General features: G+C 33.2%; 2 protein-coding genes across 2 annotated transcripts; one reads left to right on the forward strand and one right to left on the reverse strand.

The window, feature by feature from the left end:
- Positions 1–205: 205 nt before the first annotated feature.
- Positions 206–4402, forward strand: LOC118037439 (serine/threonine-protein kinase BSK6). The gene is made up of 10 exons (XM_035043415.2): positions 206–694; positions 810–1030; positions 1171–1306; positions 1583–1716; positions 1798–1903; positions 2090–2175; positions 2331–2519; positions 2660–2824; positions 3284–3397; positions 3951–4402. The coding sequence occupies exons 1-10, from the start codon at positions 613–615 to the stop codon at positions 4191–4193; spliced, it is 1476 nt and encodes a 491-aa protein (XP_034899306.1). The 5' UTR covers positions 206–612; the 3' UTR covers positions 4194–4402.
- A 264-nt stretch (positions 4403–4666) lies between these two features.
- LOC118037440 (uncharacterized) lies at positions 4667–8184 on the reverse strand. The gene is made up of 2 exons (XM_035043416.2): positions 7340–8184; positions 4667–5309 (listed from the first exon to the last, which is right to left on the reverse strand). Exons 1-2 carry the CDS (start codon positions 7780–7782, stop codon positions 5063–5065), a joined length of 690 nt encoding a protein of 229 aa, XP_034899307.1. The 5' UTR covers positions 7783–8184; the 3' UTR covers positions 4667–5062.
- Positions 8185–13596: the final 5412 nt, after the last annotated feature.

Genomic DNA, 13596 nt, shown 5'->3' on the forward strand with positions numbered 1-13596 from the left:
ATTTTTTAAATTATTTTAACATGTTAATATTAAAAATAATTTTTAAAAAATAAAAAAATATTATTAATATATATTTTATTATAAAAAATTATTTAAAAAAAAAAACCACCAGAAGCTATTAAACAAAGGCAACTAGGGCACTCATTCCTATACATTCACCTCTATTCATTTATCATTGATGTTCACTTCAGCCCTTATAATAATAATAAAAAAAAACACGCAAAGAAGCGCAAATATCCTCAAATACCACCCCAGGTTTTACAGCTAAATTTTTTTGAAAAATAAGAGAGAGAGAGAGGGGGGGTTGGTAAAAGAGGCAGAAAGCTGAAACCAGAAAGGAGTCTGCACTTTGTTGCGCAAACACAGCACAACATCAAGCGAAGTTGCTTTCTTGCTTGCAAGCTTCAATAAAACTGATTAGGAACGAAGGATCCTCCACTGTCCACAACCCACTCTTTCTCTTTCCTTTCCAAACCCTTCTTGTGATGCAGCAGCGCATGCAAACAACTTTTAGAACAAGGATCAGTGTCATCCTAACCGTTTGATTATTTCACCTCACATTGTCTCCTCACTGTCTGATCATCTTGGAGTTTTTTTTTTTTACTCTAATCAATGGGAGCCCGCTGCTCCAAATTCTCTCTCTGCTGGTTCCACTCTCATCTTAAACCTTCAGTCCTCGAATCCTCCGATCTCGGTAAATTCATCAAGCCCCTCTCTTTCTGCCAGTCTCTATCTGTCTTTTTCTTTCTTTCTTTTTTGGGTGTAAAATGAGGGGTAATAGTTTGCGTAATGTTGTCGTTTCGGTGCAGAAAATGGGGGCAAAAGTGACAGAAACGCATTTCCGAGTTTCACCGAGTTCAGTTTCGAACAACTGCGAGCAGCCACGTCTGGGTTCTCTTCGGACAACATAGTATCGGAACACGGTGAAAAAGCTCCCAATGTTGTTTACAAAGGGAAACTAGACAATGACCGTTGGATCGCCGTTAAACGATTTAACCGTCTCGCCTGGCCTGATTCTCGCCAATTCCTCGTACAGTCCTCTTTTTTTTTTTTTTTTTTTTTTACATTTAGTAGAGTAGAACATTTTTAAAGCTTTGTTAAATTGATGAGCAAATTACTAGTATATTTAAGGAAACTTTTAAAAAATGAATATGGTAAAACTGTAATTAGGAGGAGGCGAGAACGGTGGGGAGCTTGAGGAGTGAGAGATTGGCGAATCTGATTGGATGTTGCTGTGAAGCAGAGGAGAGATTGCTTGTTGCTGAGTTTATGCCCCATGAAACTCTTGCTAAGCATCTTTTCCACTGTGAGTCCTTATCTTCTCTTTAATTTTTTTTTTTTGGTTGTTAATGTTCTATCTTTTAATTGTCTGGTTAGTGCTAGGGTGGCCCTTTTTCCCTTCCAGCGTTTTTCTTCAGAAAATTTTCTTTTTCTTCTTTTTTTTTCGTTGGCCAAAAATGGCTACCGTTGAAAATAAGTTGACCAGATTTGATGAGGGGATATAATGGTATATAGAGTAGAGTTGATGAACTTTAAATTTGGAATAATCTTTGTCTGAATTCTTTATATTTTGGTCTTAAAGGGGAGAGCCAGCCCATGAAATGGGCAATGAGGTTGAGGGTAGCTCTGTACTTGGCACAAGCTCTGGAATACTGTGGCAGCAAAGGAAGGGCGTTGTATCATGATCTCAATGCCTACAGAATCTTATTTGATAAGGTAAATGTGGCTGTCTGCGACGTGGAATTTACTTTGTGATGCCAATAGTGTCGGTCCTGATTTTGGTTTGGTGGTTGACAGGATGGTAATCCCAGGCTGTCTTGCTTCGGCCTCATGAAGAATAGCAGAGATGGAAAAAGTTACAGTACAAATTTGGCTTTCACCCCTCCAGAGTACTTGAGAACTGGTAAGGACTGTTTGTGTCAGCATCACAACTTCTGATTACTATATACTGATATGATCTTTGCGTGCATAAATGGGCCACTTTCATCTCAATCTGATTAGTTTTGGGTATCAAACGCTAGGTAAAAGGTTGAAAATGGTTAAATCATTAGAAATGTCGATGGTTGAAATTATTTCGTAATCCTGGCAGGTAGAGTTACACCAGAAAGTGTAGTTTACAGCTTTGGAACCTTGTTGTTGGACCTTCTGAGCGGCAAACATATTCCCCCAAGTCATGTAAGTAATTTGCTGTTCTATTGCTGTAGTAACCCATCTTGTTGGTTTCTTTGTCCCTGGTAGTACAAATGAATTATTGTTATTCCCATTTTGATTAATAACCATTTAAGCATAAAAAGTATGAGGATTTTCTCCACCCTTTGCCTTGTTTTTAGGCACTTGACCTGATTCGTGGCAAAAATTTCCTGATGTTGATGGATTCTGCTCTAGAAGGCCATTTTTCAAAAGATGATGGAACAGAGTTGGTTAGATTAGCTTCCCGTTGTTTGCAGTATGAAGCTCGTGAAAGGCCAAATGCTAAATCCCTTGTCACTGCACTTATGTCACTTCAAAAGGAAACAGAGGTATATAAAATAGTTGATTGAGCTGCACGTCTGTCTTTTTAGAGTACGGACAACATAGTTTTGTCAAAATGAGGCCTGCTTCTGCAAGGTTGAATAGTTTTTGCAAATCAGCTTGTTCTTATCTAATATAGTTTTAGCAGGTCCCATCTTATGTTTTGATGGGCATCCGAGAAGAAACTGCATCATCAACTCTGCCATTGTCATTGACTCCTTTTGGTGAGGCATGCTTGAGAATGGATCTAACTGCTATACATGAAATACTGGAAAAGATTGGATACAAGGATGATGAGGGGATTGCTAATGAGGTCTGGCATCTCTTCTCTGTGACTTGAATGGTTTCCTACATTTCATTGCTATGAAAATAAATAAATAGATAAATGAGATGTTTTTTTACTAGTCATGGCACTATGCTTTGTACTAGTCATAACTATGCGCCTTAAGCGGGACAAGGTCTTATTGAGTTGTTGTATAATCAAATTATATGTATCTATTGTCTTTTGGGCTAACAGTCTTTTTGTCCATTCTCAAAAAATTTAAAAGAGAAAAAGAAAAGAAATGTTAGTTTGTCCACCTAGCAATTACAAATCATGTCAACTGTTCTGAATCCTTTTTTCCCTGTAGGATGTTGTGTCGTAATCAAAAAATTAAATCCTAGGAACTAGAAACCTGGGCTTTGGGTGAAGTCTTATTATGTTGCTCTGGCTTTAATATGTAACCTGTTCTTTAACTCTGTGCTTAGCTCTAGATTTTTTTCTTCCCTGTAGCTTTCTTTTCAAATGTGGACCAATCAAATGCAAGAGACCTTGAATTCCAAGAAGCATGGAGATGCTGCTTTTCGAGCTAAGGATTTTGCGACTGCCATTGATTGCTATACACAAGTGAGTATCTCTTGTTATCGTCAAATATGGAACTTGAATTCTCAGGATGGTTTATTTCTTATTTAGTTACAAGCAGAGCAATGTTATAAATTAGTTCATGAAGCAACTTTCTATTGGATGATAGATTAGTGGCATCATTTCGTCTTGTTAGAGATGAATATTCAGTAAGCAGAGAAATTGGTACTATAAGAACAATTATAAGTCAGTGGTATCATTTTATCTTTGTTAGAGATGAAAGTTTCCTATTGGGTTGCTTAGCCAACATGAAGGATCATATTCTACCAACAAAGAACAAAAAATCTCATCCCTTGATAAAAGTTTCAGTACATGCCTATATTAAGTTGGGGAAATCAAGTTGTTCTGGCCAAAGTTCTTGTTATCCCGCGTAGTTTGCTGCTAGCATAATAGTGAAACTTAATTGAGCCTCTTCCACAGATTTAGTGTTGAATCTTTTGTAATAAAATATGGGTTAGTTTTCCTTCTGCATCCTGATGGCAGTAAAACTCTATGTTGGCTTGTGAAAGGAGATTTCAGTTTTCCCTGTCTTCTGCAGTTCATTGATGGCGGAACCATGGTGTCACCCACTGTGTACGCTAGGCGCTGCTTATCTTACTTGATGAGTGACATGCCGCAAGAAGCTCTAGGGGATGCTATGCAGGCCCAAGTGGTGTCTCCTGATTGGTCCACTGCCTCGTACCTTCAAGCAGCTTGCCTCTTTAGCCTTGGAATGGAGACTGACGCGCAAGAAACACTCAAAGATGGCACAAACTTGGAAGCCAAAAGAAACAAAAACTGAAAGTGTATAGGTCCTTTTTTATGATTTTCGTTTATTAATTATTGTTTTTTTTTCCTTTTCTTTTTTAGTAATTTTGTGTAGGCTCTTGTGTGTATTCTTGCTTCTCATTTCTCCATCCTCATTTTGACCCATTGTTGACTTCACAGGATTCTTCAATTATTTTTGTTTGTGTGGATAAAGTATATGCTTCGGCAGTTCAGCCGTTCCTTAATCTTTTGAGTGCAGTAATTGACACATGCAATGCAATAAGAAAATAGAAGAGTGTTGATGCTGCAGTTTTCTGTGAGCATGGACTCTTTTAGAGGCTGTCTGTTATTTGATCATGCTCCCAACCAAGAACCAGGTTGCTCGTTAACACTTCAGTCTTGGAATCCGACATGCATGAACCTCTGTCGTGAACATAAAAGGAGTAACAGTGGCCAAGACTAGAGTTGAAATAAAAGAGAGAGCAGACAGTTTTAATGGCTGGGGGATTTTCAAAATGCTTTATGACTATGAGGGAAATCTGGTAAAAACTCTTCTTACAAATAAAAGGTATTTGAGAATATTTCTGCCATGGATCCATCTCCATATTACGAGGCATTACTAAGAAAGGAACAACAATAACAGCATCTAGATGAATCAATACAACCTCCAAACACCCACATGTATTTTTCAAGGCAGATAAAGCTCTGATAAATACGTGCGTACGTACGTAGAACAACAAATACCTTTGCATACTAAAGGAAAATGTGGACGTATAAAACCCTACGAGGCACTGAACTCTTCCTTTTTCATCATACAACAATCTTTGCAAGTTCTTCTAGAATAAATCTGCTTTCTCTATAATTATTTCTTTCTTTTCCCCCTCAAGCCTCTCCTACAGAAGTTTACGAGGATGGCACATTGAAGTGAAAGAGCCAAGATAATACAAATGCAAATACCACACAAGCAAGCAAGAAATTCAGGAAGCGGTGGCCTTGCCAAAAGCTTCGAGTTTCTGTGGTAGGATTTGATGTTGAGGCTGCTGCCGCGCTAGTCACCATGACATTGCTTGTCTCATTTGAATGCTCAATTGACTCGATGTCTCTTGCTAAAACAACATTGCGTGCAATAGAATGACAAATCTCACAGGTCCTGGTACATATCTCGTGAACCGAATAAATATGGGTGAGAAACAAATACCAAAGCATACATGAGACTAATTTTCATGAAAGGAACTAATTAGACATACCATGATAGCTGCCACAGGATTAGAAATTTGAAATGAAAGTTAAATGCAAATAAATAGTGCTCATTGATCATGTAATATGCACTAATGCAACCCCTAAAGAATATAGCTAACTCATCTGTTCATGCGAGTACAACAGCAAATAGCTTAGATCAAAACATTCCCAAAAAAATGGCAAAGAATAGATGCCTGGTCCGGATATAAGGCTAGCGGGCATATTGTGAACTAGATCAGGTAAAAGACTCACCAGAAATGAAAGAGAGAGAGAGAGATCTTTGAACATCATATAGTGATAAAACAGCAATTTTGGAAATTTAAGCCAGAGACATTGTATGGTAGCATAAAGAGAACATATTCTGATTGGCAGACATAGAACAGGGTGATAGCTTAGGAGCCGGAGATCTGCTTTATTACTATTTACCACATCATGTAATAGATGATGAATAATACTGTATTCACTATCATCAAATAATAGATAATTTATATTAAACCTCCACAATAGCTATCTACCATCACTTGTTCCAGCACCTTTTTTTTTTTTTTTTAATATTTTTACATAATATAACAGTATTCCAGCAAGGAGATCCTTGTCAAAGACCCAACCCAATAGCTTAAGCTATTAGGTAAAGTCCTTAGATATGATTTATATTATTCTCTAACATACCTTTTCAAGTGAAAACTTTTTGGGTTTGGAATTTGCATAGACCCACACTACCTTGTGCTTAATTTTTATTAAATAAATGGAGATGGTGAGATTCAAACTCGTGACCGCTTGGTCATTAAAGCTCTTATACCATGTCAAATAACCAATTCAACCCAATAGTTTAAACTGTTAGGTAAGGTCTTAAGGTATGATTTATATTATTCTCTAACAATCCTTGCTACCACTAAAAGTATGCATCAATAAGCACGCACTGTTGCTTGAATAAACAGTTCAGAATGTTCAGTTTTCTGATCCAAAACATCAATCAAAGCATTTTTTTCCAGGCTATTCTATTTCTAACTAGAAATTAAAGTAATGTTAAATACAAGAGCAGACCAATCAATTGTCCACGCTTAATAAGTAAACAGCGAAGTGCATTCTAACAGATACCAAGATACTCCACAATGCAACCAATATGATACTGATAGTCTGACATAGACATGCATGACAGAGAAATACTGATTCACAACTATCAGGAGATTTCTACCCGTCATTCAGAGTCCTATGATGCTTAAATCTCATGCACGATATCATGGATGTCAACTATTATTATTTTGCTAAGCACATCAGACGAACAGGAAGTAAGGAATCTGCACTAGCAATTATACAAATACAAAATATTAAGTAGTGCACCCACAAGCAATTATCTTTTAATCTGCGTATCAAGAAGGAGTCAGAACTCCATTGTGATAAAGAGAAGAGAAGCAGAAAGGAGCATTATTTAGATTCCTAAACTTCTAAAAAGTACAGAATGGCAAGAAATTGTCGGTGCAGTTAGACATATCATTGGGACTGGTATCTTAAAGCTGTACTCTTTTGCTTTACTTCTTTCTGTCAACTTGTTTACTAAACAGAAACTCCTTACTTTCCCTTTTATTCATCATAATTCTTAACTTCTACATTATGCTTCATATCCCATAAACTAATCAGATTGTAATCCAATATTCAAAAGCCTTCACTAATGAACCCTCTGTCCTCTTTGGTGAAAAGATGTTGTTACTAATCCTTCAAGAAATCCCGCTTCAGTGCAACATTTACACTTTAAAAAAACACATCAACCAACTTAGATAATACTAAGAAGCACGAGGTGGATATTTACCACTTCTCACAAACAAACAAAGTTAACATAATAATCATCATACCAACACTTCAAATAAATAATTTTTGTATTCAAAAGAGCAAAAGAAAATTTACCAAAGAAAAAAAAAAACTAGAATTCAATCTTGTACTTACTTGTTTCCCTTAATCTTGAACCAAGCCTCTGCACACTGTTTATGAGCAGCAGCCAAATCATCCTTGCAAGAACAACCCAATTCAATAGGAACTCCTGATTCGTGGCTATTACTCTCTAAACCCAGATGGCAAATCCTACAATCTCTCTCCACTTTACTCAAATGCACCTTTATTTCAGGCACCCCATTTACAATCCCCACCTCCACTGAACAATCAGACACTGAAGACACCCTCCTAGAATCCAAAACCACACTGTTTATACCCTCAGGATCAGAGACACAAGCGAAACTGTAATTATCATAAGACCCACCAGTGGTTGAATAGAACTGGGAGTAGCAAGACCCATCTTCTGCATCAGAAAAACAACTGGCATCACTTCCAGAAACGGAGCGGCGGTGTGTTCCTTTCTCTAAATCGATGTGGGACATTTCATGAACTGACATTTTGAAGATTTAGACACAGGACGAATCAAAAGCTGAAGTATAATTTTGGAAAGTTTGGATGGTTTTTTTAAGGAATTTGACATAAATTCAAAGGACTTAATGAAGCGGGTGTTCTTGGACTAGGTGACAACAACAACTACTTCTACAACTCCATTAACGTTACCAAAATCAATACTTTGCAAAGAATAAAAAAAAAAAAAAGCTAACAATCACCGAAGTAGGGAATTCATTTATATTGATTATTATCAGAGAATGTAATAATAAGAGGAAAAAGAAAAGCTTAAGGTTGCCTTTTTCTCATCGAGACAAAACATGGTTGTGGTTTTGTTTTTTAAAAGACTTTTGCTTTGGACCGCAGACAACTGCAAAGCAGCTACAGAGTACAGAGACGGAGGTATGCTTGAAGACTTGCAAGGAGATTTCCTTTTTAATATTGTAATAATAATTAAGCGGCCGTACTAAAATTAAATGGCAAACTTTAAATTGTCCTCCAACTATTAATAGATTCTTAATATAGTCCGTAGACTACTAATTTTACAATTGGTGTCTTCCATCTATAAACCTTTCCTTGATTCGGTCCTACCCATTGAAAATGCAAGCCTATATCACATGCTTCTACCAAAACCCCCTCACATCACTTTTTTTCTTTCTTTCTTGTTTTCTGTAAAAATTTTTATGGAAAAAACATTATAAATACATTTTTTTAATAATAATTAGTAAATGATGATATGAAAAACTCAATGCGTAATGTGATGTAATGATGAAAATTATTATAATAATAGTGATACAAGTGAGGTAAGAGATGAGGTGGTCACGATAATGGTAGCGGTTTAGTTGTGGTGGATAGTAATGATGGAATGATAGTGGTAATGCTTATAGGATGATAGCCATATTGAATATTGTAATGGTGGTGTTGATGGTAGGGTGATGACAGTGGTAGTGGCAGTGAAAACGATAATGTTGAAGAGGGGTAGGGGTAATGATGGTAATGGGTAAGGGTAGTGGTGTTGATTGATATTATTGAATGATATTGTAAATAGATAACTATTTGAAAAATATATTGTAGAATTTTATGAGATGAAAAAACTTTTTAACGAATGAACTAAGTTTAAAGGTTGTCTGTAAAATTTTTTATGTTGGATAATTTTTATGTAAATTTTTTTTACAGACAACAAATATAAAAAAAAATATTTTTCTTTAAAATATTTTACATAAAACAAACACTTTTGGTGTCAAAATAATCACTTCAATCATCTTTTATTTATTACATGCTAGTCATGACTTAAATATTATAACAACAATAAAATTACTTTATTTAACTTTGATTAGGTTTTTGTTCCCTAGAATGATGTTTGGAGCCTTGTTTATTGAATTCAATTCACATTATTCAATCAATTTTTGTGTTTAGAATTCTTTTAAAGGTATGGATTTGAATTTCAAATGGAATTCAATCTCTAAAAATATATAAAACAATATTATAAGGTTTCTCATCTGATTTTGCTACAATGTTTTTCTTAGAATTGACATTAAACACAATATTTCAAACATACTTTTTACAACTCAAACCCTATTTCCCCTATATTTTACAAAAAAAAAGCCCCCATTGTCTCTTTCCTTCTCCTTTTCTAACCCTTACCTTCTCTTCTAACACCTCTTGTAGATATTTTAACGTTTGGTTTTTTAGGTATGCCAAGGGTTTATATTCATTGCTAGTAGGAATGAGTGGTTGAAGTTGAAAATTTCACAATAGTCATTACACATAAAATATTAAAGAGCTAGACTAAGGTAACTTTAAAAATTACCATGCTAGTTTAGTTTATTACAATGCTTCAATGATTGAGATTCTTTAGTGTTATTGGGTGTTTTTTTTGACATTTACACTTATTACTAATCGATCCTATGTTCTAGGCAAAGAGTTCAATTTCTAATCAATCTTCTACCCTTGGAATGCCCATGCCTAAAAATGTTATTTCATCTTTGTACTTATTTTTTATTATGTTACATCCAAGTTAATCATCTGCTGCAAGTTTCTATTACAAAGATGGTGTTTGCCATGTTATTGAGTAAATCATTTTACCTTGTAATCGTGTCATCGTTGTGAGTCTTTCTTATCAATGAATTAGAAAGTTATTTTTCATTTATGAGTAACTTGTTATTTAGTTGACAACAATCTTGATTCATTCATTTCGGTTACATCCAATCTTTATTGGAATATTTCTATAATTTGGTTTCTCAACATCCCAATAAAAAGATTAATGTTATAGAATTTTTGTTAACAAATATATAGTTTTCTAGTTTTTTAATAAAAAACTAAAATAAGATAGGTATATATGTTTTTTTATCTTATTTAAAATTTCTATATTTTATATCATTTTAAATAAGTATAAAGGTCATTGCAGGGGAAAAAAAGTTTTTTTGTAGCAAAAAAAGATTGATGAAATTAAGAGTAAAATAATCAAGATGGCTTATTCAATTCATTTCCATAGGTATTCCAAATAATACAATTGAATTTAACTATGTGATTTAATATTTTAGTCCAAACATAATAATTGAAATAGGTTATCAATTGAATTTAAATTTGCTTATGAATTGAATTTCACATGTGATTTCATACCAAATAAAGTGTAAGTTATGGAGCATTTTTGATATAGACTATGTGACAAGACACACACACATAGACACACACTCTTTCTATAATATAGTCTTTATATTGAGAATAAATTATATGAAACTTTTATATACAAAATTTGATTTTATACAAAATACTTTCTCTATTACCCCTTTTAGAATTAGAATGTAAAGGTCAAAATGTTTAAATTGACATGTAAGCAATTGAACTAAGTTGAAGAGAATTCCTTCATAAAGATATCAATCACCTATCTAATAAATACTATAAGAAAATCTAACCACAATTCCTCTCTAAAAAACTTGCTATAAACAAAATATAGATCAACTTTTAAATGCTTGGTGTTTAAATGACTAATCAGATTGACAACAAGACAACTGATGAAAATATTATCACAAAATACTTTAATAAGAAGACAATGTCAAATTGTTGGAAAAACACATTAATATATCCAAATTCACAATTCATAAGTCCAAATTATTTTCTCACTTTATGCAATTAAAAATAGGGTTAACCAATCAACAAACTAAGCAATCAGTTAAAATAAATCAACACTTAAATTCTTACATGAATAACCCAATGTGGGAAAAAACTACAATATTGTAATCCATCTAAAAACTTTTACTATCAATAATAATAATAGGTACACAAATTTTCTTATTTAGTTAAAACTAAGGGTTATAAAACAAATCATTAATAATAATATATTCTTAGAATACATCAACATTAAAGAGAAAGAATTTAGATGAATCTCATAAAAGTGACAACAACTCTTTTGTAAAGAACATGCCAACTTAGACACCTTCAATCTTTAATCCAACCATATATAATGAAGAGTTATATATCCAAAACCTTATGTTAAAACTTCAACTCAATCTAACGATGACTCAACTGATTATCAAAGTTTGAACATAGACTATTCAAGTTGCCTTTTTTTTTTTTTCCTCTTTGTATATGTCAACCAATAAAATTAGAAGTGCCTTTGAGATATATAAGTATCCATTTTAGTGTTGACCAATGTTCTTTACCAAGATTAGAGAGCAAGCGACTGATCGCGCCAAAAATATGAGTTATATTCGACTTTATGCAAACTATGAAATACATCAAGCTACCAACTATAAATGCATAAGAAACCTTCTGCATCTCACTTTTTTCTTAATCATTTAAAGGACACTTTTTAGAACTTAACTAACAATGACTTGCAAGTAGAGAATAAACAGATTTGGACTTGCTCTTGAATCTATCAAGTACTTTTTAAACATTTCTTTATTGAGATAGCCAAAGCTTCTCATTCTTCCTGTCATTAGTAATCTTTATGCCAATAATATGTTTTGTTGGTCCTAAGTTTTCATTACAAAAGACTTGCTTAACTCTCTTTTTAAACACCGAATCTTCTTAGCATCATGACCAAAAATCATTATATAATTCATATATAGTAAAAGAATAATGAAGTTACCATTAAGAAACCTTTTTATAAATATATAATGATAAAAATGGTCATACCATAACTATGCTCCACCATGAAAGAATCAAAGTTCTTATACCAGTTTCCTTTTAACTCTAACATGAAAATCCTTAAAAACATCAAGCTTTTAATCTTTGAATTTCAAATAAGTAATCCAAATTTTCTTAGAATGATCATCTATAAAACTAGAAAAATACACAACACCTCTAAGAAATGTATCAGTTATAAAGCAAATAACAATATGAATCAAATTAAGAACTTGTGATCTTTTATGCGAATATGATATTTGAAATGTAACTCTATATTGTTTACCATCTAAATTATGAGTGTAAGTGTTAAAGTTCATACATTTCAAGGGAAGGTAGTTCTTGGAAAGGATGTTAAGGCCTTTCCCACTCAAATATCCAAGTTGTTTTTTTACCATAAATCAATAGAGACATCTTCAATTACATTCACTCCTTAATCACCTTATTTTGTGCCATATAGATACCTATTTTTACCTATATCAACAATAAAAAAAAACTTTTAGAAAGCTTTCATTTACCATCTCCAAAGTAATTAAGATAACTTTCTTCATCAAGTATAACTATAGAGATCAAGTATAGGCGTATATCAAACACATGCCTAGCATTTTTTAGTTGCAACTTGAAATTAGTATTTGTTTTAACCAAATATATCCAATACCTATAACATTAGCCATCCTTTAATTTCCAATCCTAACTTGGCTAAGGTTAATGGCAGTGTATGATATGAAGAAATCTCATCGAGGTGTAATATGGAAAGAAACAACTGAATCCATAACCCAAGTCGTATCCTAACATGTAAGATTAACATAACCATCATAAAAAAATAATAACAACATCATCGTAAAAAACAACTATAGTTGTACTATTATCTTCATTTTTGTTTTCATCATTATCATTTTGTTCTTTTTTGTACTTTATACAATCCTTTTAAATATTCCCAAGCTTGTCATAATCAATAACACTTGATTCCCTTCCTTAACTGAGATCTCCCTCTAGGTCTCTTTTTGTCTTTTTTATCACCATATTCTCTATCTTACTTGCTTGAAAAAGATCTGATTTGGTTTCTCTCCTAGCTTTCTATAACAAGTATACAAGACTAAAAAATGTCTACCCTTTTCCTCATCTTTTCATTGAGAATAATGTTCACTATCTTTAAAGTGACCTTTCTATTCAGATTAAAATTAATTAGTGACACCACAAAAAGCTCTCAACTATTCTAAAATGAACTTATTAGAATTAATGCTTGTATATCATCAACTAACTCAAGATTTATCAACAAAAACTAATTTAGAAACCCTTCAAAGTCATTTACATGGACTTGAGCAACTTCACTATCTTTCTACTTCAAATTCACAAGGTTTTTAAACGTGAAAGCCTTATTTTGTGCACTTTTCTTAACATTCTTCTAGTATTTTTCAAACTCTGTAACAATAATGTTCGTGAGAAATATGGTTAATAGAATTAGAAGACATCCATTTTCTAACATTAGCAATCACTTTTTTAAGCTCATTTCATTTTACAACCTCCATATCAGTGGGTTTTATATTCCATGCATTCTAGCAACAAAACCAAATCATTGTATTAAAAGTGATCCTTTATCAATATCTTGTATATGAAATAATTAAAAGAAATAAGCTTTATCATTCTTGAATCTTCCTTTTTCATTTTAATCGTACAAGAAAATCAATCTACATAGC

This window comes from Populus alba, chromosome 16, assembly GCF_005239225.2.
Source record: "Populus alba chromosome 16, ASM523922v2, whole genome shotgun sequence".
Taxonomy (NCBI): Eukaryota; Viridiplantae; Streptophyta; class Magnoliopsida; order Malpighiales; family Salicaceae; genus Populus; species Populus alba.

Excerpts from the sequence above, each read along its gene's own strand:
- LOC118037439 (XM_035043415.2), top strand. The coding sequence starts at position 613 with ATGGGAGCCCGCTGCTCCAAATTCTCTCTCTGCTGGTTCCACTCTCAT. Across the intron at positions 1,031-1,170 it reads CTGATTCTCGCCAATTCCTC|GAGGAGGCGAGAACGGTGGG; the intron begins GTACAGTCCTCT and ends AACTGTAATTAG. Across the intron at positions 3,398-3,950 it reads CCATTGATTGCTATACACAA|TTCATTGATGGCGGAACCAT; the intron begins GTGAGTATCTCT and ends TGTCTTCTGCAG.
- LOC118037440 (XM_035043416.2), bottom strand. The coding sequence starts at position 7,782 with ATGTCAGTTCATGAAATGTCCCACATCGATTTAGAGAAAGGAACACAC. Across the intron at positions 5,310-7,339 it reads TTCAAGATTAAGGGAAACAA|GACCTGTGAGATTTGTCATT; the intron begins GTAAGTACAAGA and ends GATATGTACCAG.